The 26,984-nt window shown below is 40.8% G+C and overlaps 2 protein-coding genes across 3 annotated transcripts in view; both read left to right on the top strand.

Moving 5' to 3' along the window:
• Nucleotides 1-5,618, top strand: part of VPS39 (VPS39 subunit of HOPS complex) — a 55,134-nt gene extending 49,516 nt beyond the window's left edge. For both annotated transcript variants that reach the window (XM_060261723.1, XM_060261722.1), the window contains 5 exons: nt 1,482-1,527; nt 3,383-3,532; nt 3,827-3,961; nt 4,095-4,186; nt 5,159-5,618. In XM_060261723.1, coding sequence (XP_060117706.1) covers nt 1,482-1,527; nt 3,383-3,532; nt 3,827-3,961; nt 4,095-4,186; nt 5,159-5,234 — 499 coding nt within the window. In that variant the 3' untranslated portion in view covers nt 5,235-5,618. The remainder of the gene's footprint in view (nt 1-1,481; nt 1,528-3,382; nt 3,533-3,826; nt 3,962-4,094; nt 4,187-5,158) is intronic.
• Nucleotides 5,619-9,490: 3,872 nt separating this feature from the next.
• Nucleotides 9,491-26,984, top strand: part of PLA2G4F (phospholipase A2 group IVF) — a 57,528-nt gene continuing 40,034 nt past the window's right edge. The window contains exon 1 of the mRNA XM_060262646.1: nt 9,491-9,878. Coding sequence (XP_060118629.1) covers nt 9,768-9,878 — 111 coding nt within the window. The 5' untranslated portion in view covers nt 9,491-9,767. The remainder of the gene's footprint in view (nt 9,879-26,984) is intronic.

Raw genomic sequence — 26,984 nt, 5'->3', positions numbered from 1 at the left:
CTTTTCTGTTTGTCATGGATGCAGCCCTTCTGTAAAGACTCATATTTATTTGTGACTTATGGGAAACAACATCAAGGCTGTGAAGTATCCACACAGCGTTTTTCAAAATGGGTAACCTCGGCTATTACCTTATGCTACAAACTGGCCAAGCAGCCTTTTCCTGTGTCATTGAAAGCACATTCACCAGGGCTGTTTCCACCTCATCTGCCTTTCTTAAAGGCGTCTCCTTGGAGCACATCTGTGCAGCTGCTACTTGGTCCTCTCCATCCACCTTCATGACACACCATACTTTGGATATGTGGGCAAGACAAGGTGCTTTCTTTGGTCAGGTCATGCTTCATTCGGTTTTCCACTAATGCCTGTTCAGGTAAGTGCCTGCAGGTAAAGTATAGGTTCACTTAATTGGTCTTTTTTTGCCAGCAGCCTACATCCTTCCGTTAAAGCTTGCTAGTCACATGTGTGCGACTGCACAGAGACCACAGTGAAGATAAACAGGTTGCTTACCTGTAACTGATCTTCAAATGGTCATCTGTGCAGTCGCATATGCCCACCCAGCCTTCCCCACTGCTGGCTCTTCCTCATTTGCTTTTTTGCTGACTGGACTTGTCAGTAGCAGCTGGAAGAAACTTAGTGGGTGGAATACTTTTCCCTCACACCAGGCATGCACAGTGCATGACTTCTCTTCAGAAAAGAAAAGCACCCCAAAAAGGAGTCTCTGAGGTAGGGTTTGTGTCTGAGCACAGTACCCATGTGTGTGACTGCACAGATGACCACTTGAAGGCCATCAGTTACAGGTAGGCAGCCTGTTTTCCCGGTTCAGCTGATGTTACCATAGTTTAAGTGTTGCATTAGCTTGTAGTGCAATATGGAAACTCAAGCAGATACCTGCAGTACTGATTAGTTTCTCAGATTTATGCTGGAGAGCTGTTTAGGAGTTACCAGCAAAACTTTGTTTTGTGACTTTTTTCGTTTAAATTTATAATGTGTGATTTATAATATGTATGTATGATTTATAATATGCATTGTTTTAACTGTTGAAGTTTTTATGTTGTGAGCCGCCCTGAGCCTGCTTTGGCGGGGAGGGCGGAATATAAATTTATTATTATTATAATTATAAATGGTAATCTTATGATTTCTCAATTTGTTTTACAATAAAAACCTATATTATTATCATTGCAATTAGAGAGGAAGCCCTAGTAGAGGGTGGACAGAACTAAAGCAGTTCTGTCAATAGCTAACAAAGTAAGTAGGAATTAGCAAGTACATTGATGATTGATACACAGATGATTCATCTAAATAGTGTTCTGTATTTGATGTATGATCATCCATTGCCATGTTTGAGCTTTCATTTTGCTAAATGAAAAATACATTTAAATGCTGTTTAATATTCTCTGGTAATTTTTAGGTAATACATCTGAACAAGTAACCCTGTTGTATGATAGGTTTTGACTGCTGTGAATTTTCTTTTGATGCTGTTTCAGTTACTGTCACAAACACTATGATAGAAGCAAAGATGGCAGCAAAGATGTGAGTATTTTATTTTCAACCATCTTCAGATTGATGCTGCAAATTTTATAAAATACATTTTTCTTAGCTCTCCAGTTAACGAATTATATTAGCAGTGTTCAAACCAAAGAAGACCTTATATTATGAACTAATGAGTTCGTGAGATTTGAGTTTTTTAGCGTCTTAAAAACATGCCAAGATTATTATGTAGTTTTGTATACACAACAATATACTGTTCTCCTACCTCCATATATTAGCATGTTTTTACATTTTTGCTGCTCCATCAAATACACTTTACACATAATTCCTGTATGATCCATCCTGAAGAGCATGCGTGGTAGATTCAACTTCCACAGTGCTTTACAAGCAAGGCTGAATATGTGTACTGGTTCAGTTTTTATTGATGAATGTATAGACTGATGTAAACTCATGTTCTAGTATATCTAGTATATATATGTTCTAGTAATGTATGGCTGTGAGAGCTGGACCATAAGGAAGGTCGAGCGCAGAAGAATAGATGCTTTTGAGCTGTGGTGCTGGAGAAGAATCTTGAGAGTCCCTTGGACTGCAAAAAGATCCAATCAGTCAGTCCTAAGGGAAATCAACTCAGACTGTTCCCTGGAAAGTCAGATGCTGAAGCTCAAATACTTTGGCCACCAAATGAGAAGGGAGCACTCACTGGAGAAGATCCTGATGCTGGGAAAGACAAAAGGCAAAACAAGGACGGCAAAAGATGAGATGGCTGGACAGCGTTATTGATGTAACAAACACGAATTTGAGCAGACTTCGGAGGATGGTGGAAGACAGGAGGGCCTGGCGTGATTTTGTCCATGGGGTCGCAAAGAGTTGGACTGAACTGTGCAATTGAACAACAACAAGTATATCAAGGAAACAAAATTCCAATGATGAAAAATATAAGGGCTAGCATAGCTACTGGTACACTTCATTTTTTTTCTTTAATTGGCATACTGGAGGATACATTTCCTGCCAGATTAAACAGTTGCATTAAAGGTAGGAAAAGATAGTGGGAAGCAGGTTTTCATGTCTAAACACATTCTTATAAAAGCAAGTTTTTAGGATGCAGTAGTCAGGAGATCTTGGTTGGTTGGTAGGTGCTACAAAGACAAATTGCTACTAAAGCTTTTAATCTTTGGAGTGTTGTTATTTAAAAGCTGATATTCCGTTAATTCCACTCATTTGGCCAAGCAGCAAGGTCCTGTGATGTATACACTGCTTGAAATGGTTTCACTTCTTCCACTGAGGATGTAGCCAATCTGTTAGCTTGTTCTTTTTCAGACATGCACCCTTATCTGTCCACTGAAGTCAGTGGAAATCATTAGTTCACAGGAATATCAGAAGTCCTAGATTGGATACCGATGATTTAATATAGGACAACTGTGATATACAAATGCTACGTGACCCCCTTGAATTTTAGCAAGATAAAAGTTGTAAATTGTTCAAAAGATGATTACTGCTGTGAGGTTAAATGGGCTTCCCTCAGTTGTGGACTGGCATGGTCAATGCCATGGCATTTTTCAAATTTAATTTATAGCCTTCTGTTTTTCACTGTGACTCAAGGCAGATTACAAAATATGAAATTAATACAATCAGCAGAAGACATTCAATGCATAACACAATAGGACTAGAATTGCAGAATTAGAAAACAATGCAAACAAACCAGTATAAAATGTGATGTACCATAAACAATGCAGAGAAAGGATTATAAGAGTAGAAGACAGTGTAATATGAGCAAGATAATGTTATGTAGTAAACATTGCAATAGACCACTATCCTATTCCCTTTATAAAAGCACTCTTTAGAACCATTCAGTTATACTACAAAGACTGTCTTCAGTGGTTTGCTTTGTGTTATACAGGTGTACTTGTCTCTGCTTCGAATGTACCTCTCACCACCTAGTGTTCACTGCTTAGGACCAATCAAGATGGAACTTTTGGAACCGCAAGCTAATCTCCAGGCAGCATTGCAGGTTTTGGAACTTCATCACAGCAAGTTGGACACTACCAAAGTAAGGATTTTATTAGAATGGTGATGTGAGTGGTGCACAGGTTGTGATGTTTCTGCATGAGGAAACAAACTTCGGTATATGAAATAGTCCTTGTTCTTCCATGAGCACTGCACAACAGATAATCTGTTTCTAACACATAACATTAGTCTGTAAGTGGAAACTTTGCAGGAGACTTTTTCTAAGGCATACTGCAGAAGTGCAGAAATCAAGAGGAGCAATAGGACTATTGGAAACAATTTTAGGAAACACTTTCGTGCCAAGTATCATGTTAGTTTTCTGATTGTGTATCTCTAGGCAATAAACCTCCTCCCAGCCAACACTCAAATTAGTGAGATCCGAATCTTCCTGGAAAAGGTCCTTGAAGAAAATGCACAGAAGAAGCGATTCAGTCAAGTACTTAAGAACCTTCTCCATGCTGAATTCTTGAGAGTATGTATTCATTGGTTTTTTTATTCATACTTATCAAGCGGGAGATTTAAAACAAATACATGGTGTGTGTGAGGCATTGCCTCCAGAGATGAGGGAGCATGTGTAATCAAAATGTTCTTATTTTTTTCTATAGATACAGGAGGAACGGATTGTACACCAGCAAGTAAAATGTATCATCACAGAGGAAAAGGTTTGCAGTGTATGTAAAAAAAAGATTGGAAATAGGTATGTGAAACAGAATAATAAAAATGCATTTGTTTTATATGTTGTCTTTATGACCCTTTCCATTTCATTTGTTTTCATTTTTCTTGTCCCTGATTGGGTTTGTTTCTTTCCTTCCATTGTATACCACTTATGTTATGCACTGTTTACATACCATTGAAAAAGTAAAAATTGTGTAAATGTGTAGCTATAACTGTCAAAATTTGTGGTAAGGAAACAAAATGGTGCAAGAATTGAGAGCTGTAGTCATGCAAGACAGAAGCAAAACAGGATTTTTTTTGAGGAAAACTATGTGGGTTGTGAGATTAGGCAGCATCCCTAAAGTAAATAAGCCTGTAACATAGAAATTTCTATTCAACCTGGGGTTTTTTTTGCAGAGATTTCTATAGAACAGTATTGGAATGGAGTTGGAACCAGTTTGGCTCATGAGGGAGTTTCAGAATGTATAAAATTTATTGTGTGATTTCATTGTGGAGATGCAGCTGACTTGAGAGTGGGCAGCTTGGGATATATGTGCTTAGACCTATGTTTTGTCCTGACTCCTGACCATAATGTGACTTCCAGTTTTTTTTTAGTGCCCATATTGATGACTTTTGGAGCTGTTTTTAAAATCCAAATACTCTGTACATTGGTTATACAGGAGTAGATATATACAGCTATAGAACACAGCACTACACAAGAACGACAGAAATAAAACCTTAAGAACAGTAGCAGAGAGGTTTTGAAGCAGACATAAAATCAGTGCTTCCCTGAGGTTAAGATACACTAGATCTATGCTCCCTTAAAGGTAACCAAATACAGCTTGATCCAAGTGGGCAGCAGTGTTGGTCTGAAGCAATAGAACAAAGCAGTAGACAAGGTGCAACTTGTTTACTGCTTTGTTCAAATACAGCTTTATTCTTTGTAGTAAAATGTACGTGTGAAAATCATAACATAACTGTACCTGAACTGATACTGACTTTCTTCTTTCCATAGTGCCTTTGCCCACTATCCCAATGGAGTAGTCGTGCATTATTTCTGCTCCAAAGAAGTGGGTACAGCAGAGACCTGAAAGGATTGGCCTACATAACATGAACTGCAGTAGCTATGATGCTTATTTGGAAGGAGAGAGGAGGCAATCAAACAAACAAAGGCATCTCTAATCTTCTGAGCCCTGTTGTTTTCAAGCAACTTAAGGCCAAAGTGACTCCATCAGATAATTCTACTTGTACTTTGCCAATACTGGCTTAGTACCTATTCTTCAGCATACTCACTGTAGGTTAACCTCAGCAGTTCTGCATGAGGAAAGATGAAAGCAGCTATGAGTAGCCATTGTACTCAAGATCTTGCAGCAGTAATCTTTAGACATGTCTCAAGTATTGACCAAGGATAGTCAAATGATAATAATGGATGGGAGATGTTTTGTGTTGGATTCCATATTCCAATGATAGGGGGGGGGGAAGCCTTTTGTCATAGTTTAATCAGCATTGTATTGAGATTTGCTTCTATTGGCCATTTGGAGGCTGGTGATTCTAGAACGACTATACCTGGATTTCCTCCTTCTTGTGTTTGGAGTAAGTAGATATCAGCCAGATAATTCTTACCCTTTATACCCAGAATGGTCATTGCTGATATAAAAAGTTCCAAGCAGTTCTGGTCTCATACAGTGTGATTGAAACTGGTAAACACATATTTTCCCTTTTCAGTTTGCTTTTGAGAAGTATGTAAATACAAACTATTTGCACTGTGTATAGTCATTCCTGTTACTAATGTAATGAAAAGTTGCATTGATTGTTTCATGGGACAGGGAACAGGTATCTGAACTTGTACCAAAAATTAAAAACAATCCCTTAACATCCTCACTTGGAAAAATAGGGGTGTGTGTGTCTTACTGCTTGAGTATTGGTCAAGATTTTGGTGTTACCATTGCTTATAAATGCTTTTTATTCAATTTCCAGCACATCATAACCCATTCAAACCTCTGCTTTCTGTACTTGGATCACATTAATATTGGAAAATCCTGGTATGCACATACCCTTACAGGCTGTAATATGTTTGTTTTAACATTTTTTTTCCTGCAAAAATTAATCTGTAAAGAGAATATACATGTATATTTGTGTTCACATGAATGCAAGAGTGGTCAGAGCAACTATTCATGCTAAGCAGGTGATTCAGAATAGCTGTATGGGGAAATTTTCTCAACATCCCAGTCCACCTATGTTTTTTTTTTTAAATTGGTACTTGTAATCATTCAGCAAGTTGGACATATAGAATCCATTTCCGGGTTTTGCAAAAAAAAAAAAATCATGTTTATCTCCTGACAAGAAGGTTGAGGAAATTAAGCTACAGTAAAACCTTGTATGCTGACTGGATTTCTCTGAGATATCCACCCAACTTACTGAAGCACAAGGATAAATATAATACATACTGAATCTACTCTAAACCAGGTTGCTTCTCTGGTTTTCTCCATGACACTTCCAGTAAAGTATGTTCTCAAGGTCACATCTACTTTATTTTGGGCAGTAAGTCTTCAGGTTTGGGATTTGTTCTTGTGGTGTTAATTTTTTTTATTCCTTCTATTTTTTTCCTGTTTGAAGAAGAGAACACATAATGCCACTGTATTTTGTTTGTGTATTTATTAAGATACCTTTGTTTGAGTCTTGGACATATGTGGCATTGTACATATGTAACTGACAACAAAAGGAAACTATTGTATAAAATCAATAATCTGTGCAGCTCATTCTGACCCTAACAATGCATGGTTGAGTCTCTGCTGCCAATAAAATTCTGTGCTGCATTTGAAGCTTTTCAAATGTACTTTTCTCTTCCACAATGAAGCTTCTATGTGCCAGTTCACTTCAGTTACATACTTTTTTCAGAGATGTGGCTTGTACTGTAATTGCCTGCAGATAGTCCTGCACAATATCTGGGACATTAACTGTATACCAGGTTTATTTAAAGCAATAAATTATTATGAAGATTTGGGAAATCACCATGCTTATGTCTTTTTTAAAAAGTAGTATTTTCAGAATTTTATTTTCACAATTATGGATTTGTATTGGTACTACTTTTACACTAAAACCTTAATGGCAATTTGAGATAGTGTAGATCAGATTAAGTGTACTGACAATACATTTCCAAAAGGTAACACCCAGATTCTCAACTACAACACTGTTTCTACTTAACCTTCATAAACAAATTATGTCTCACATCTCATTTGAAGTATTAACGCACAATTGAGTAACCTGCTTTCTCCCTAAGGCAATTCCTGTATGTGATCCTAGCATCCTCTGTTCATTATTATGGATGAGTATGGTTCAGTGGGACTACATACTGATTGACAGCAATCAGCATGCTGAGGTGATGAAATAGAGGACAAAGTTAAGGCATATCAGAAGACCCGAAAGCTGTGAAATGTTTCTCAGGCAGGTCTGAAGATGTAGCATCAGATTTTCTAAATAACTAGATTAAGGAAGGAATAAATCAGCCACCCTGAGCTTTGTCAACAAAGATTTCTTTTGTTGCCAGAACTTGATTGACACAAAATTATCAAAGGACCATATTAAGAATACAAGTAATGCACATTTTTTACATAATTTGTAAATCTAGTTTTCATGGCTTTTTGAAGCCAGTGTTTTCTAATTAAAACTTTTCTAGGTATTTGGAAATACATTGTGTCTAATTTAGCAATTTCCAAATTTGTGAAAAGTCTGTTAGTGCTATTTAAGTAAAAGATGTAAATGAGATGTAAACCTGAATGCAGACCAAATTATTTGAAACTTGTTCCCCCTCCAATCACAGGAGAGAACTGCTTGTGGTTACTCACTGGTGAGGAAATGTATTCTGCAGCTACTCAATGTGCTCATTATAACTATACTGCAGAGTTTTAGTGAACTCTGGGGTGATATTAGCAATTCCTAGTGAGACACTTCCTTCTTGTCATCATACAGCATATTCCCAGTGCGTTTGTCATCGGCAATCAAGTGTTCCTGCACTTCCAGTGCTGCAGCATTCCTTGAATCATTGCTCTAGGAAGACTAAAGTCTTACAGTGATGCCCATTTATTACACCTATTGTTTTGGTTTAAATCTTTTTTTTTTAATCAAAGTTCTCACTGACTTCAAACTAAGATTTCATGCTTCCACAGAAATAATCACATTTTCCTGATGTGATTTACTAAGTTAAAGTACTGTGCTTTGATTGCTCTGGAGACTATACATCCTCTCAAATTTCCAGGTGATTTTGCATTTATGCAGATTGGAATTTAAACTATTCTTAAACAGTTCCAATGGCTTCAGTGAGATTTCTCTGAGAGAAAGTATTTAGCTCTGGATCTGTTTTCATTATTAAAAGTCAGATGTGACCTGATGAGCCATTAAGCTCTGTATAGCCTTATCTTTTCTCCCAGACCACAATAAACCCTCACACATTGGGGAAAGGGTCCAAGGTCAGATATGGCTTGCAGGTAGGCCTAGGTTAGATTTAACACAGATACTTAGTTGTGTTTATTTCAAACAGCCTTAGACTGGTGTTTAGGATTTCAGTTTTAGGCAGGTATGGGACTGCATTTTCCTACCTGAAGCGACAGCCTAATTAAAACAGAACCACAGTAAAACAAGTGCTTGTCAAGTGAACAAAGTACAAACTGATTTCCATGTGATCTCAAAGCAACATTAATACCGGCTGAAGGGAATATGTTGAAATGTAGTTTGTGGCCTCATGGTGTTTCATCATACAACTTGTTTAGCTATGGAAACCTTGGAGTTCAGTTTGTTAGACCATGTAAACATATTAGTTTACTAGATACTCAGCAGTGTGTAAAGCCCTCTTAGACTTTAGAAAAAAAACTCAAATACCTTGTACCAAAATAAAACAGCTCAGTGGCACCTTAATGACAAACTTTATTCCAGCATAAGTCAGATCCCAGTCATTTAAAAAATCTACTTGTAATAGTTCCTCTCTTTTGTGATCTAATCTTTAAACCAAATTATCCTGGCGACTAAGCAGGAGTTTTTAAAATTAATACTTTACTCCAAACTTCTGGAAGTTTTTAAATGGCAAAGTTTGTGCTGAAAGGAGAGAGGGGAGTTGGAGGAATTTTCTGATTTAGGGCTTGGGGAGGGGGGGGGGCATATGACAACTTAAAACTTGTATTAGCTCACAAGTATGTGCTAATATATAATTTTTTTTTAATGACGTATGGTCACTTGCCACGCGTTGTCACCGGGAAAAAATGTCACAGGAACTGGTGAATGGAAGCTACCTTGAGAGGCCGCTGTCTTACAGGAACAGTTGTAACTTGTTCCCACGGCTGGCAGAACAAACCTGCCAACAAAAACCCAATCCTGACCTTTGCAGCCCTGTCTCCTTTGGAATCGTTATATTCTGCTTCCTTCTGAAACTGCGAACGAACCGTTGCCAGGTAGGCAGCGACCGACGGCCAGGCGTTCCAAGACACGCCCCCGCTAGCGTGCCTCCGCTCCAGTAAAGGTTGCTGCAATCTCCGGGACTCGACGCCGCTGCCAGCTCTCTTGGTTTAGGGCCCGAGGACTTGGCGCCTTTTCTTTCCTTCCCTGCAGTTCACTCGCGAGGGTGCCTCCGCCTCATGTTCCGCCAGGCTATGCTGGGTCACCTGTCGTCCCGAATGCTGCCTCTCGTGGCTGCTGTGGTGCTCCAGAAGAAGGAGAGGAAAGAGACTGGCCTCTATCACTGGCGGGTAATGCGCACCTGGAAGCGAGTGGCGACCTGGCCGGCGGGCGGGGGGGCGAGCGCAGGGCAGCGGTAGCCCTTCACGGAGGCCCTTTAAAAGCTGCTTAAAAGGCAACGAGGGCTGTTTTGGGGAGACAAAGGAGGAAGGGAAGGATGCCTCTTCAGAAGTGTGGTGGAGTGGAAGGGGAAATTATTGCCCGGAGCCTTTCCTCCCTCAACCCTTTAGACAAGCAGGACCTTCCCAAGATCTCGTTCCTATTTCAGTCTTAAAAGGTCCAACCAAGAGTTCTGTCGTATTGGCAAGCCAGGGTTTATAAATGCTCTACGTTGGCAGTTGAAGCACCCACATGATGTAAATTTATGTTTGTTTATGAGGCAGAAAGGTGTTTATCATCTCAGTATGTAATTTTTTCCCTTAAAAGCCTAGGATCATCACTAAGGAAGAAAGTATCTGTTACGTTTTTCTCCCTTTTCTCTTTGTTAAAGGGTGCAGTGGGGGATCAAAGTGGTTTCAGTTAGTGCTTAATTAAAATATGCTCCAAATCTAATTCTCCTTAAATTCTTAATTGAATTCCTTGTTACAGAGGTTGTATATTTAATGCCCCCCATGGCTAAGTACTGATGATTGTGTACAAAGACAAATACTGCTATTTTAAACTGAGATGAAGTTTACTGAAAACATTTCCAAGCAGATGTATTTTTCAGAGTGTATATAGTTCAGAAAGCAAACATTTGCCCTCTGTTTCATTTAGGCAGTGCACCTGTTTTCACAACGCAGCTATAAAACTTAAACCCACCCAGGTTGAATTTCTATGTTTGAACATTTTTTGATCAGTAGAACAAAACCAGGGATAATAAAATCCAATTAGAAACATAGTTGTGTGAGCCTGTTTTAAAACTAAAGTGAACCACTTAGGGTTGCCAGCCTCCAAGTGGGGCCTGGAGATCTCTCACTTTTACGTGTAATCTCCATAGGGTTGCCAAGTCCAATTCAAGAAATATCTGGGGACTTTGGGGGTGGAGCCAGGAGACTTTGGGGCGGAGCCAGGAGCAAGAGTGTGAGAAGCATAATTGAACTCCAAGGGAGTTCTGGCCATCACATTTAAAGGGACAGCACACCTTTTTAAATGCCTTCCTTCCATAGGAAATAATGAAGGATAGGGGCATCTTCTTTTGGGGCTCATAGAATTGGACCCCCTGGTCCAATCGTTTTGAAACTTTGGGGGTATTTTGGAGAGAGGCACTAGATGCTATACTGAAAAATTGGTGCCTCTACCTCAAAAAACAGCCCCCCCAGAGCCCCCCAAACCTCCAGACCAATTCCCCATTGTACCCTATGAGAATCAATCTTCACATAGGGAATAATGATGTGCCCAGCAGACATTTCCCTCTCCCCCACCTGTTTCTGGTGACTCTGAAGCGAGGGATTGGCATCTCTACTCATGAGTTGCTGCCAACTTCTTCAAAGTAACACAAACACACCATCCCAAGAGGAAGCCTTTCAATCGGAGACTGAAGCCTCTGGAGGTGGAAAGTCACGTGGTGGCTATTGGGTCGGGGCTTCCCCCTGCCCGTCAGCTGACTGAGGGCGGGAAGGAGCCTGGGAAAGAGGGAGAACCCCCGCTAGGACCTGGGGATTGGCAAGCCTAATCTTCAGTTGACACAGATCAACTTCCCTGGAGAAAATGGCTGCTTTGAAGGGTAGACTCTGTGGCATTGTACTATGTTGAGGCCCCTCTCCAATCCCACTCTCTCCCAGCTCTACTCCGAAAATCTCCAGGTATTTTCCAACCCAGACCCGGCAACCCTACTACAGCTTGAACTTAAATGCGGGTTGACTTAAAGACTATGCACTGCTTCTGCATCTAGTCATCTTTCCTTGCATTGCAGATGATAGGCTGGATCACATGGCAATTGTGATGGCTGATCCACAGAGACTCATTTGCTGGTTTAAACAAGATGCTGTGTGTTCAAAATGAATCTGTCCATGGAAGTTTCACCTGGTCAGGCATCATGTTTAAAGGATTCTTAATCTGTGCAGCCTCTATACTCAGCCTGGCTTCCATTTGGTCAATAGTTTATGTGAAAACTTTGAATATAGCACACTTACATATGGATTAACTCCTAAAATATGACATGAGACTGCATAGAATCCTGCACAAGCGGGTGCTTTTTGTGAGCTCAGGGACTCATTTTAAAGGCCCATTAGTCAAAGACCAATTTTGCACTCACTCTACGCTGCTCTGACATTCCTCTTTTCAGCGCGGCGTCCTTCTGATTTCCCACTATCTGCCCCGGGGCTTCACCTTGTGTCGCCGTTTTTGTGTGACAAAGAGAAACTGGTTTTTAGCAGTTTCTCTTTGCCTTGCAAAAACGACGACACAAGCTGAAGCCCTGGGGCAGATAGTGGGAAATCGGAAGGACACCGTGCTGAAAAGAGGAATGTCAGAGCAGCGTAGAGTGAGTGCAAAATTGGTCTTTGACTAATGGGCCTTTAAAATGAGTCCCTGAGCTCACAAAAAGCACCCGCTCGGCATAGGGCGAGTAGGAAATCAGTCAGAATGTTTTGGAACAAAAGCAGGATGTAGGTGGGCTCTGAGCTTACACTTTGTGTAAGTTATCATATGGTGCTTGGAATATTAGTTTAGGGTTCAATAAAGTGACTTGGGAGAGTTTTATAAATGATGAAAGTATAGATCCCCCCCAATGTTTTCTCTGCTTCAATCTGTGTGGGTGATCTCACAAATGGCAGTATTTCCAACAGCAAATGCTAAGCTTCATTGCTTAAGGTTAATTTCAAGAGTACTTCAATCAGTACTTCAGTTGTACACTTTCAGCTATCTTGCTTAGCTTGGCAGTGTCAATACTTATCCCATGTGACCTGAGGTGTAAACATGTCAAAACATGACCTTGACTACTCCTGTAGCCTTCATTAGCTCATACTTTGTGGTCAGTGCATTTCCCTTACTACTTCCTAATTTTAATTTGCATTTATTTAACATTTCCAGTACCTGCTAATACCTTCCCATCTCTATCTGGAAATTAATCTTTTAGTCTTATATTACTATTAAAGTAAACCCATGGAAGTTACAGTTTCTATTGCTAATTACGAATCTGATCGGTTAAAACATCTATGATTGCAGACTTCATGTACAAATTAATGGGTTTTTAACATATCATTATGCTAGGTTCTAAACTAGTCATATTGAATTATCTGAGAATTGCTTAAATGTATCAGTATACTGGAGAAACTGAAGTCAGATTTTCCTAACAATGTGCTAGGGAAATGCTTAAAAGATTAAATAAAATAATATAATGCTGTGCAATAAATCCAGAATAAATTGGCTTTTATAAGAACAAAAGAAGATCAAACCAGTGGTCCATCTAGTCCATCATTCTGTCTCACACAGTGGCCAACCAGTTACTCTGGAGTAGGGATGTGCAAAAAAAAAAATTCGGTACTACACGGATTTGGAAGTATACGGGGAAAAAAAATTTGGAATCCCTGTATACTACTGAATACCGTATTCGGAATAGCCGCATATACGGTAGATGCGCGGCTATTTCCGAATATACGGCCCTATTGTACCCTATGGGCCATTGAAATCAATGGCAAATAGGGTATATTTGAAGCCGCCTGGAGGGGAGGGGGTTTGAGGGAGAGCCCCCAAATTTGCAGGGGACCTGCAGGGGACTCTCCCCTCCAACCCCCCCCAAGTCCCAAAAAGAGTGGGCCAGGGGGTCCCATTCCAGGGGCACCCAAAGAGGGTGCCCCTATTCCATCATTATATCCTATGGGCCATTGACATCAATGGCAACATAGGGCATAATTAGAGGCTACTGGGGGGCAGGGGGTTTGAGGCAGACCTGGCTGCAGCAAACCCAGATGCCAGCTCTCCAGCCCTGCCCCAAACAACACGGGGAGAGCTGGCCAACCACAACAAGCCTGCTGGCTCTGGGTCTCTCACCCAGGTGCCAGCTTCCCTGCCACAGAACACACAATCTACAGATGCCAGCTCTCCAGCCCTGCCCCAAACAACACGGGGAGAGCTGGCCAACCTCAACAAGCCTGCTGGCTCTGGGTCTCTCACCCAGGTGCCAGCTTCCCTGCCACAGAACACACAATCTACTCTATAAAAACAAGAAAGTGACCCAGCCCACACACACCCTCGCCAACCCCCACACCAACCAGAGGTAATTTAAAAAAACCAAAACAAAACCAGCAGAATCACAAAAGGCCAAGCAACTCAAGTGTTTAAAAAGTGGCCTTTCACCAATAAGAAAACTTAGGCCAAATCAGTCAACAACACCCCCACCCCCAAACCAGGAAAAGTGACAACAGGAAAAAAAAGGCCAAGCAAAGCAACTCAAGTTTTTAAAAAGTGGCCTTTCACCAATAAGAAAACTCAGGCCAAATCAGTCAACAACAACACCCCCACCCCTAAAACCAGAACCAGGAAAAGGGGGACAAAAGTGGCCTTTTAAACAATGAAAATTAGGCCAAACAGCACCACCCCCCCCCAATAACCTGAAGAGAAAAGTAACACAGCAGCAACAAATCAAACACTGAAACAGTAAAAAACTCAACTTTTAACAATACAGGAACTTCCCCCCCCCCAAAAAAAAACCCCCCTTCACCCTAACCCCAAGAAATCCAAGCCACCCAAATCAGGAGAAGTAAAAGGACACTGCACTTTTAAAAGTCCTCTCACTAAATTAAGATATGGGCAAATTAGCAACCCCCCCCACCCCAGGCCCCCACCCCCAGCAGAACCTAACCCCAACCCCAAATAGGCTACCCACCCAGTACTCACCCACCGAAATCTGGACAAGTAAAGGGACTCTAGTCCTTTTACCAACAAAAACTAAAACAAGAACCCCAAAACTGTCTTACCTTGTCTTCTCTGAGTCCACTCTGGTAAGGCTGAGTGAGAGAGCAGCAGGCAGCAGCTGAAGCCAAGGGCCAGCCAGCAGCAGCACAATCTCTCTCACACCAACCCACATACACCAGTACAGCAATGGAGGAGTCCACACAGCCAGGAAGACTCCTTAAAAAGGTTCTCTGGCCCTACAGAGAGCAATTTCAAAAAATAGCACTGCTCTCTGATTGGCCAGACAATAGTGCTTACTTGGATACCCAAGTAAGCAAAAGATCAAAATAACAACAATGTAGCTGATGGCTGGGCCATCAGCTACACAACAGCCCTGCAAAGCATGCATTTGCAATGCATTTTGCAAATGCATGCTTTGGATTGGCTGCTGGGGCTCCTCTTCCCCCCTCCCTGATCCCAGGGAGGCTATGGGAGCGGCGGGAAGAGGCCACTAAAGGCGGGAAAGTAGGCAAGCAGCTCCACTGAGGCTGCAGAAGCTACTTTCCCGCCTTTTCCATTGACAGCCGTATACTTCCGAATAGCTATTCGGCAGTATACGGTGAGCCGTATTCGGCTGCCGCATAATAGGCGGCAATGGGAATCGGCTACGGCCAATTCCGTATACAGCCGAATGAGTGTTGATTTGGCTGTATATACAGTTCGGCCGAACCGAATGCACATCCCTACTCTGGAGGGCCAGTAACAGGGCACAGAGGCTGATGTTTCCTTGATGTTGTCTCCTAGCCAGGGCTGGCCCTAGGGCACATGGCACCGCAGGCAGACTCACTGCCTACTGGCCTGAGCCCCTGGAACCCTAGGCGCACACACACACCCCAGACTGGGCTACTGCCCGCTGCCCCCTTCCTCTCCCCCCTTCTTTTCTGCGGCACCACAATGCGGCACCACACTCTGCCACTCCCCCCACCCCCCGTGCTCAGAGGAGCACTGCTAGCCTCAGCCCTACCCACTTCAACATGGGCACCTCAGCATTCTCTCTTAAGAGAGTGCTGGACGAGGCTTCGCTCCCCCTCCTTCCCAGAACCGGAAGTGATGGGAAGTGAAGCTTCATCCATGCTTTCTTAAGAGAGACCGCTGAGATGTCCTCATCAAAGCAGGTAGGACTGATAGTGGCACTCCTCTGAGCATGCTCTTGGGCTGCGGGGGGGTGGGTGGGTGGGGGGCACTTAAGGTGGCCTGCTGCAGCAAGCTGACAGACAAACAGTGACTGTGTCGGCAGGGGAAATTAGGCATTTGCCTTGGGTACCAGGAGGGGGGAGAGCCCAATTTGGCACACACCCCGGCAGCCTAGGCAAATGCTCCTGTCTCTGAGATTCAGAGGTTTAATGCCTCTGAATGTGAAGGTTCCCCTCAGTCACCATGGCTAATAGCCACTGATAGGCCTATCCTCCATGAATCTGTTTAATCCCCCTTTAAAGTTGTTTATTTCTGTGGCCATCACTACATACTCTGGCAGTGATGGCCACAGGAATAAACATCCCATGTATAATTTTATAAATTTCTTATCATGTCCCCACTTAGTCATCTCTTTTCTAAACTGAAAAATCTTAAGCTTTTTCTCATAGCCACGGTGCTCCAGCCCCCTAATCATCTTGGTCACCCTCCTCTGTACTTTTTCAAGCTCTGCCATGTCTTGCCATGTCTTTTTTGACCAGAACTGTACAAAGTATTCCAAATAAAGCTGCCCCGTAGATCTATACAAGGGCATTATAATGTTGGCTATTTTATTTTCGGTTCCTTTCCTAGCAGAGTTTGCCTTTTCCACTTCTGCAGCACATAGGGTTGACACTTTCATTGGGGTCTCTGCTGTGACTCAAAGATCTTTTCCCCTCTAAGTCTCAGCAAGCTCTGATGCCATTAGCTTATACATATAACTTATGGAAGCTGGGAATTTTTGTCCCAGTGTGCTTCACTTACCATCGTTGGACTTCATTTGCCACATTGTCACCCACTCACCCAGATTGTGAAAGTTATCTTGGAGCTCTTCACAGTTAGCTTTGGTTCTCACCATTCTGAATAATTTGGTGTTATCTGCAAACTTGGCCACTATGCTGCTCACCCCTAGTTCCAGGTCATTTATGACTAAATTAAATAGTAAATAGGGACCCCACTGCTTACTTCTCACCATCGTGAGAACTTTCTTTTGTTTCCTAGTCTTTGTTTCCTGTCATTTAATCAGTTTTTAATCCATAAAACAACCCATCCTTTTATTCGATTACTGCTATGTTTACTCAGGAATCTTTGGCAAAGTATCTTGTCAAAAGCCTTTTAAAAGTCCAAGTATATAATTATGTAATCAGGGTTTTCTTCTGGAGAAAGAGGTGTTGGAACTCTCAAGAGGGAAATGAAGGAGAAACACATGGGTGCCTCTCATGAGCTTTTAAACAATTTTTGGGACTTTCGTTTCAACAAAGAGGTTCCGGAACTCCATCCACCACGTTCCCCCAGAAAAAAAAGACCTGTATGTAATATCTGCTGCATCATCGTTGTTTACATTCTTGTTCACTTTCTCAAAAAACTCCAAAAGGTTAGTGAGGCAGAACTTCCCTTTGCAGAAGCTGTGCTGATTTTCTCTCAGCAGGCTTTATTGTTCCATGTGCCAAATAATTCTATATTTTATTACAGTTTCTACTAATTTGCCTGGGACAGATGTTAAGCTATCTGGCCTGTAATTTCCTGGTTCCCCTCAGGATTCCTTTTAAAAAATTGGTGTAACATTTGCTACTCTCCAATCTTCTGGTACAGTGGCTGAGTTTAGTGATAGGTTACATATCCGGGTTAGTAGATCAACTGTCTCCGAGTTCCCTAAGAACTCCCAGATGTATGCCATTATCAGTTTTTAATTCCCCCAATAGGTCTAGAACTTCATCTCTTGTCACCTCAAACTGATTTAGTTCTAGGGCTGCCAATCCCCAGTTGGGGGCAGGGGATCCCCTGGTTTTTAGGCTCTCTCCCTGCTTCAGGGGTTATCAGAAAGCAGGGGGGGGGAATGTCTGCTGGACATTCCATTATTCCCTCTGGAGACTGGTTCCCATAGGGTATAATGGAGAATCTGTGGGTATCTGGAGCTCTGGAGGGATGTTGCTTTTGAAGTAGAGGTACCAAATTTTCAGCATAGCATACAGTGCCTCTCCTCTATACACTGCCCAAGATTCAAAATGATTGGACCAGGGGTTCCAATTCTGTGAGCCCCAAAAGAAGATGCCCCCATCCTTTATTATTTTCAGTAGAGGGAAGGCTTTTAAAAGGTGTGCAGTCCCTTTAAATGTGATGGTCAGAACCCCCTTTAGAGTTCAGTTGTGCTTGTCACACCCTTGCTCCTGGCTCCACCCCCGAAGTCTCATGGCTCCATCCCCAATTCCCCAGATATTTCTTGAATTGGAACTGGCAACCCTACTTAGTTCTTCAGAGTCCCTTCCTGAAAATAGTGGCTGTTGCATGGGTACATGCCTTGCACTTTCTACAGGGAATACAGAAACAAAGAAGTAATTGAATTTCTCTGTTATCTCCCCTATTTCCTTTAACAATCCCTTTATTCTTTTGTCATCCAAAGGCTCCACTGCTTCTCTGACTGGTTTTCTGCTCTGGATATATTTAAATAAATGTTTATTGTTTAACATGTTGCTTTTAGCAACCCACTCCTCAAAACCTCTTTTTGCATGCCTTCCTTGAGTTGCCAGGCCTTATCTGACTCCCAGTGGGGGATCTTCTTCATAGAGGTTTTTTTTTTCAAATGCTAGAACTGGGCACATTGTGGTGTGCTGGTGATATTTGGACATGAGGCTTCCCCACTGGCCAGTTCAGTGGTGGTGTGTTGGAGGTCCTGAAATTGGGGAAATCCTCCCCCACCCCGGCAAGATGCTAGGAACTCTATGACTTACATTTCTTTTGCCAGAGCCTGTGGTTCCCTACTGTTCAATCCATTGAGGGGAAACTTCCCCTTTGAAAGAGAAGCTGCTTTACTTTTTATAGCTTCCTTGACTTACAACTTAGAAAAGAGCTAGAGAATTACATGGAAAACAGTGAAGGTGAATGCTTTTTAAGCTTAACCATGATCATCCTATTAAGTTTCAAGTGAGCAAGCTTGGGGGACATGGATGATCAATATACAATATATGGATTTCACTGATGTAGTTGGTAGTCAACAGGGTTATGGATTCAGCTTACTGTCCTTTATATACCTGAATTGCTGTTGGTTGGAAGTTGGGAGAAGGAGCAAGGAGCGGGTTATTGTATATAATGTATAAAATAATTTCCTAACACATAGTTCTGCATTCTTCTTTGTTGGAGAGAAGCTGGAAGTTTAATGGAGCTTAATAATGCTATTTAGGGAGTTTTCATACTGCAGCCACCTTTTATGTTTTTATGCATGTTGTGCTGCTTTTGATTATCACACTATTTCAGGGCTGGCCCTAGACTGTCTGGCACCTTAGGCAAGGCGCCCCCCCCCAGCACTGATTATGTCACCAAGTCACATGGGGGGCACCCCAGAAGGCCAGTGCCCTAAATCGCCTAGTTTGCCTAGTGGCAGGGCTGGCCCTGCATTATTGGTGGGATCACTTCAGACTTCCCCTCTGTTCTGGGGTTGTTGGGGTTTTTTTGCACAGGCACAGTGTAGCAGGAAAATAACGAGGTCCACACATTGCTGTGTTGAAACGATTTTTTTACTTTGGCACCAAAGCAGAACTTAGCCAGCATAAGCCTTCAAAATGTCTAAGTTCCAGTTATTCTCATACAGACCATTTTTATTCAACCCCAAAACAAGCAGCCAAGCCTCTAGCCTTATCTACTCAACATGCCCCACCTCATAAGAACATAAGAGAAGCCATGTTAGATCAGGCCAATGGCCCATCCAGTCCAACATTCTGTGTCACACAGCGGCCAAATATATACACACACAGACACTGTGGCTAATAGCCACTGATGGACCTCTGCTCCATATTTTTATCTAACCCCCTCTTGAAGGTGGCCATGCTTGTGGCCGCCACCACCTCCTGTGGCAGTGAATTCCACATGTTAATCACCCTTTGGGTGAAGAAGTACTTCCTTTTATCCGTTTTAACCTGTCTGCTCAGCAATTTCATCGAATGCCCACGAGTTCTTGTATTGTGAGAAAGGGAGAAAAGTACTTCTTCCTCTACTTTCTCCATCCCATGCATTATCTTGTAAACCTCTATTATGTCACCCCTCAGTCGACATTTCTCCAAGCTAAAGAGCCCTAAGCGTTTCAACCTTTCTTCATAGGGAAGGTGTTCCAGTCCTTTAATCATTCTAGTTGCCCTTTTCTGAACTTTCTCCAATGCTATAATATCCTTTTTGAGGTGCGGCAACCAGAACTGCACACAGTACTCCAAATGAGACCGCACCATCGATTTATACAGAGGCATTATGATACTGCCTGATTTGTTTTCAATTCCCTTCCTAATAATTCCCAGCATGGCGTTGGCCTTTTTTATTGCAAACGCACACTGTCTTGACATTTTCAGTGAATTATCTACCACGACCCCAAGTTCTCTCTCATGGTCAGTCTCTGCCAGTTCACACCCCATCAACCTGTATTTGTAGTTGGGATTCTTGGCCCCAATGTGCATTACTTTGCACTTGGCCACATTGAACCGCATCTGCCACGTTGACGCCCACTCACCCAGCCTCAACAGATCCCTTTGGAGTTCCTCACAATCCTCTCTGGTTCTCACCACCCTGAACAATTTAAAGTCATCTGCAAACTTGGCCACTTCACCGCTCACTCCCAACTCCAAATCATTTATGAACAAGTTAAGGAGCATGGGACCCAGTACCGAGCCCTGCGGCATCCCACTGCTTACCGTCCTCCACTGCGAAGACTGCCCATTTATACTCACTCTCTGCTTCCTATTACTCAGCCAGTTTTTGATCCACAAGAGGACCTGTCCTTTTACTCCATGACTCTCAAGCTTTCTAAGGAGCCTTTGCTTTCCTTCCAGTAATTTTCCATTCCTTGTCCCTCTGCGTTATCAGTTTTAACAAGAAGTTGTCAGAGTGTAGGAAGTTCCTTGTGTAGAGCACTCTGGTCAGCCCAGCCCCAGCTATAGTTCTAGTGAAGACAAACTCAACAACAGCCAGTTCAACAAGTATATTAGGGTTCAGGCAATAAGCATAAGTCAAAGTCAGTCCAATGGTCAGGTCACTCACATTCAGTCCAGTCAGTTCAATGGTACACTATCACAGTCCAGAAGAATAGTAATTTACCAGTCCATCAATCCAATACAGTCAATCAATCCAACAGAGTAACACGCCACTCTCCAACTCCTCTCCACGTCTCTCCTCCAATATTCACCCACAAGAGTTAGTAGTGTGGCCACTGTTGTTATACATCCATTAGACAATCCCTTTGCTCAATTAGCTAATGAGTTCCACATGTTGCTCACATGCATCTAGTTACAGCTGTATAGAGGGAGTTACATAATCTTTACACAGTATTATGAAGCCTTGAAGTGACATATACTGTCAGAAGCTTCTCAGAGGGCCTCTTTTATCTGCTTTTACAACCTTGAATTCACACCCATTTGGGCTGTGTGGCCTCTAACAGTTATTTTAAACGTTGCATCAGACATTCTCTTCTGAAGGCAAAAAAACATATTTTCATTTATTATTATTATAAGGGTATTCATTAATTATTCAGGGGCTTCCCCTTCAGCAGAAGCATCTGAGCATTTTAGCAGTCTCATTCATGCCACCTCTCTTCCTTGGAATACATGGGGGAATTGCAAAATTCTTACACGCAGATTTTCATTAGAGTAGCCCCTTTGACTTTATTTGCTCAGTTACTTGGCCCCAACATTTTAAAACTGAAAACATTAAAATAATGTAACAAAAAGAAGCGTTTTCCCCACTGGTGGAAAGGTGCAAAGAAAGGGTCAAGAGACAATCTGGTGGATCTAATATGAAAGTGTAAAGCAAAAGGAGGACATGATCTTGGCTTTCTCAGGCTGCAGAGGAAGAGAAAGAGGCAGAGAGTGGAGATTAGGCATGTGTGCACAAACACACACACACGCTGGAAGGTGCTTCCAGAGTGAATGATTGCTTGTTTCAATACAAGTGCCTTCTATCATTGAAATGTTTCTCCACTAGGATGCAAATTTAAAAAAGACACACCCAAACCTACTCACCCTGTTCTGAGCAGGTGGGTTGTGCCAAAAGTCACCAATGCAAAAAACGTATTTCAGATTATGAGCAGAGGCTTTGTTGTGTTTTGGTGGGGGGAAGTGCGGGAGAAATCAGTTTTATTAGGAACAGGGAAAAAATGGGGAATATATGAGATAGACATGGGATGTTTATGATGTTGTCGAAACACAAGGGAAAAACATACCAACATCAGGGAACTTCCGGGGCTGGAACATGGTGAGCTGACCTGCTTCTTCTAGGAGGAGCAGACCGGAATCTTTGTTTTGGGCAATCTAACACCTGCTGCCTACATTTTCTAGAAAAGGAATCTGTCTAAGACATGCTTGGAAATTTTTAGGGGACTTACTTTGGCTGACGAGAGATCCCAGTGGGGTTTCTTTTCGGCTTTGAAGAATCCCCGATGAAGAATTGCATTCCATCGTCTACAAAGAATCTTTGGAGTCATTAAATTGACATAAACTCATCAAGGTTCCAGCTTTCTATGGACTACAATAACATCTGAAGGCAAAGTGGACGGTATTAAGAAGAATAGACTTTGTCAAGGTAAAAGATCTTTATCTTTCACTCCGGGACTAAAATAAGACTGTTAAAATAAAAGATTTAAGATCTGGAACTACCTGTAAGAGCACAAACTCAAGGAGAAGTGGAAGGGGGTAAAAGTGGAATTTTTGGAATTAAGAGCAAGCGGAAAAGTGCAGAAAAATAACTGTTGTTTGAAATTCTTGTGACTTTGAAAAAAAAAAACCCAGCCATAACATAGCTGCAGGCTCCTAACACGACACAGGAAGTGATGTTTTTACAACTATCATGAGATTTACAACCATTGAGAACGAGACTTCATGGCCAGAGAGTCAGGAAGTAAACACTGAGAGAAGAGACATCTGTAAGCTTCCGGGTCTTCTCTAGAGCCTGAAATCATAGAGAAACATCGGCGGCCATTCAAGAAAGATCAAAGGTTTTATAAAAGTAAGCTGATCTGGACTTTAAAAATTGATAAAACCGACACCAATCATGCCCAAAAGGTAAAACAGTTTGGACTATTTGTTTGAAAGTAAATATTAAGCCCTAGGGGAAAAAGGAAAACTTTTTAAAAAAGGGGCTTGGAAATATCGTGGCTGCCATTTTGAAAAAATTAGGAACTTTAAAAATTAATATCTTGATCCAGGAAGCTCAGAAGACGGCGATTTTGGGCTTGCTGGAAAGGGCATGCTCTTATCTCTTGAATTCTGTCTTCAGACTGTGGATTGGTGAGGTCAATTTAAGAACCCATTTTATGCAATGGGAGGACAGTGATGTCTGATCAGCAGCTGGGACCAAGAGTTACATGTCTGAGAGTAGCCTTGGTGGGGGAAGGAAAAATGGCCAAGCAAGTTCAAGAACAATTGGATGCTATGGAGGCAAGATTGGTGAAGGCAATGAAAGACTTAGTAACTGGAAGTGAGAAGAAGTTAACTAAAGAAATAAACTCCAGTGCTGAGGAAGTCAAGAAAGAGATTAAAAAAGAGATTGATGATCTCAGGAAAGAGTCTCAGGCAACAGCACAGAAGACACAGGAGATAGAAGTTAAAATCAAGGATCAAGATGCCACTTTTAAGAAGATGCAAGAGAAAGCAATACTACAAGACTGCAAGTTAATGGAGAATATGATTCGCCTAAGGGGGGTGCCTGAAAAAGACCAAGAGGACTTAAAGAAGTACATTGCTACAATCATTGCTGAGTTTATGGGAGATGACCCTGAGGCAGTGGAACATCTGTGTGACTAGGTCAACTCAGAATTTTCCAGAAAGTGCAAGCTACCAAGGGATGCGGTAGTAAAATTTACTACAAGAGACATAGTGGGAAAGATCTTAAGTAAACAATTTGAAAGCCCAATGGTAGTGGAAGAAAGCAGAGTAAGGATAATGAAGGAGTCGCCAAGGAAGGTCATTAGTGATAGAAGGCAGTTCAAGAAATTGACAGACAAGCTAAGAGAGAAGGGAATAAGATACAGATGGATTCTACCTGAAGGTCTTAGCTTTGAGTATAAAAGACTGAGAAAGACAATAATAGATACTCAAGGCATGGAGAGGTTTTTTGAGGACAATAAAGAGTTTGGAGATACAGAATAATTGAAAAATCGTTATGGTTTACAAATTAATTTCTTGGAATGTAAATGGACTTAATTCACCACAAAAAAGAAAAGCAACCTTCCATTGGATTAAAAAAACAGAAATGTAATATAGTTTGTCTATAAGAAATACATATTAAACGAATGGATTATAAATTTTTATGGAATAAATCTCTTGGTGAAGAATTTTTTTCATTAGCTAAAGAAAAAAAAAGGGAGTTGTTTTCTACATTAAAAAAGAATTGGAGCCAAAATAGATTTTTAAAGACAACGAAGGTTGATTGTTGCTATGGAGGTGTTTATGAATGAGAAAAAGACGTTGCTATTGGGATTATACGCCCCAAATGGGGCGAAAGATGCTTTTTTCAGACATTATGCGACAACTAGACCAAGTGACTTATGATCAAGTAATGTTAATGGGAGATTTTAATTTTTTTTAAATTTATTTATTTAGAATTTATATCCCGCCCTTCCCATGGGTGGCTCAGGGCGGCTTCCAACAATAGATCCAGCATAAAATTAAGCAATATTTAAACATATAAGGGAATAAACATTTAAAACAGATAAAACCATAAATATTAAAAATAATGGAACTATTAAGAACTCTCTGGACAGATCTGGAATTAAAAAAAAAATAAAGATGGCAAGCTGCCAAAGTCATTTTTTGAATTAACAAAGCAAGAAAGTTTGGAAGACATATGGAGAAAGTTTAACCTGAATTTATGTGACTATACTTTCTTTTCAGCAAGGCATAACTCCTTCTCAAGAACTGATATGTTATGGGCTACTAAGGATCTGGGACATTACTAACAAAATAGAGATTCTTCCGAAAATAGGTGCAGACCACAATCCATTAGTGTGGTTAGTGAAAGAAAGGAAAAAGGTGAGAAGATGGAGGCTAAATGAAGACTTATTGCAAAAAGCAGAAATAGTGTCATCTCTAGAAAAGAAACTAAAGCTTTTTTCCAAATAAATGAAAATCAGGATGTTAAAATTCAGACCGTATGGGACGCGTACAAAGCTGTTATGAGAGGAATATTAATTACATTGAACAATAAAGATAAAAAAGCTAAAGAAAAACAATTGGTGGATTTACAAAAAGAAATAAGTAAAAAAGAAAATGAACTGAAAAAAAAGACCAGGGAAAAAGAAAATATTGCGAGAGATTACAATTTTGCAGAACCAACTGAGACATTTATTGAATAAAGAGGTGGAGTGGAATCTGAAAAGGCTACAGCAGAAGTCTTTTGAAGGTGCTAATAAGCCGGGGAAATATTTGGCTTGGCAATTGAAGAAAAAAAGAGAGAGAAAAATTTATTAATAGAATTTTTTCTGAGGGTAAAGAAATTGTGGATCAAGTCGGAATTAAAAGGGAGTTTTACAAATTTTACGCTAAACTATTTAAAGGCCAACAAGTAAAGAAAGAGAAAATTGAAGCATACCTGCAAAGAATAAAAGTGAAGCCCTTAATAGAAAATATGGAAAAAACTTTGAGTTAACCAATTGAAAAAGTAAAAATAGAAGCAGCAATAAGTTCAATGATATTGGGAAAAGCACCGGGCTCTGGCAGAATTGTTCCCTGGTTCTGGCAGAATTGTTAGTACCTAAACTTCAAAAATTGATGAACACTATTAGACAAGATGGGAAGGTGCCAAACACATGGAAAGAAGCAGTTATATCATTAATACCGAAAGAGGATAGAGATGTCACGAGTGTTAAAAACTATAGACCGATTTCACTACTGAATACTGAGTACAAAATACTAGAATACTTGCAGAAAGACTCAAACAGCATTTGAACATCTCTATTCAAGAGGAGCAAGTAGGTTTTCTCCCCAGAAGGCAAATAAGAGACAATATCAGAACAGTAATAGATATTGTAGAATACTACGAAAAGCATCCAGAAAAGGAGATGGCATTATTCTTTGCAGATGCAGAAAAAGCTTTTGACAACCTCAACTAGGACTTTATGTTTGCAGTGATGGAAAAATTGAGACTAGGAGACGATTTTATAAGAATGACTAAGGCAATATACACAGAACAACAAGCTAAACTCTGTGTAAATGCTGACTTGACAGAACAAATGATAATTAGCAAAGGCACAAGACAAGGTTGCCCTCTATCTCCGTTGCTATTCATAATGACTTTAGAGATCTTGTTGATCCAAATTAAAGAGGATAAAGAAATAGAGGGACTGAAGTTAAAAGGTTTTTCTTACAAATATAGGGCCTTTGCGGATGATGAGATGTTTATTAATGAAAATCTATTACAAGTGACACCTTTGTTGTTAAAAAAAATTAAAGAGTATGGTGAGTTGGCAGGTTTTTATATAAATGAAGAAAAATTGAAAATCTTAACTAAGAATTTACCATCAAGCAAACAGAAAGAGTTACAAAGTGCTACTGGATGTGAAGTTACCTCAGAAGTAAAATATTTAGGTGTGGAGATTACGATGAGAAATTTTGATTTATATAAGAACAATTATGAAAAGCTTTGGCATAAAATTGAAGAAGATATGTAAAAGTGGAATAAATTGAATTTATCCATGCTGGGGAAGATATCTGCAATTAAAATGAATGTTCTACCAAGAATTATGTTTTCCAAACTATTCCAATAGTGAGAGATAAGAAACAATTTAATCTTTGGCAAAGAAAGATTTCAGAATTTGTGTGGGCGGGTAAAAAACCAAGAATCAAAATGAAAATTCTGATAGATGCAAAAGAAAGAGGTGGCTTCCAACTACCTGATTTAAGGTTATATCATGATGCAGTTTGTTTGGTATGGATTAAGGACTGGATAACTTTGATAAACAGAAAATTATTGGCATTAGAAGGCCATGGAAATGTGTTTGGTTAGCATGCCTATATGTATTACAGGAAGGAGAAGATGGATGGATTCTTTTCAGACCATTATGTAAGGAGGAACTTGTTGAATACTTGGAAAAAATACAATAA

Source organism: Heteronotia binoei, chromosome 21 (assembly GCF_032191835.1).
Source record: "Heteronotia binoei isolate CCM8104 ecotype False Entrance Well chromosome 21, APGP_CSIRO_Hbin_v1, whole genome shotgun sequence".
NCBI lineage: Eukaryota > Metazoa > Chordata > Lepidosauria > Squamata > Gekkonidae > Heteronotia > Heteronotia binoei.
This window is presented reverse-complemented; position numbering and strand designations above follow the sequence as displayed.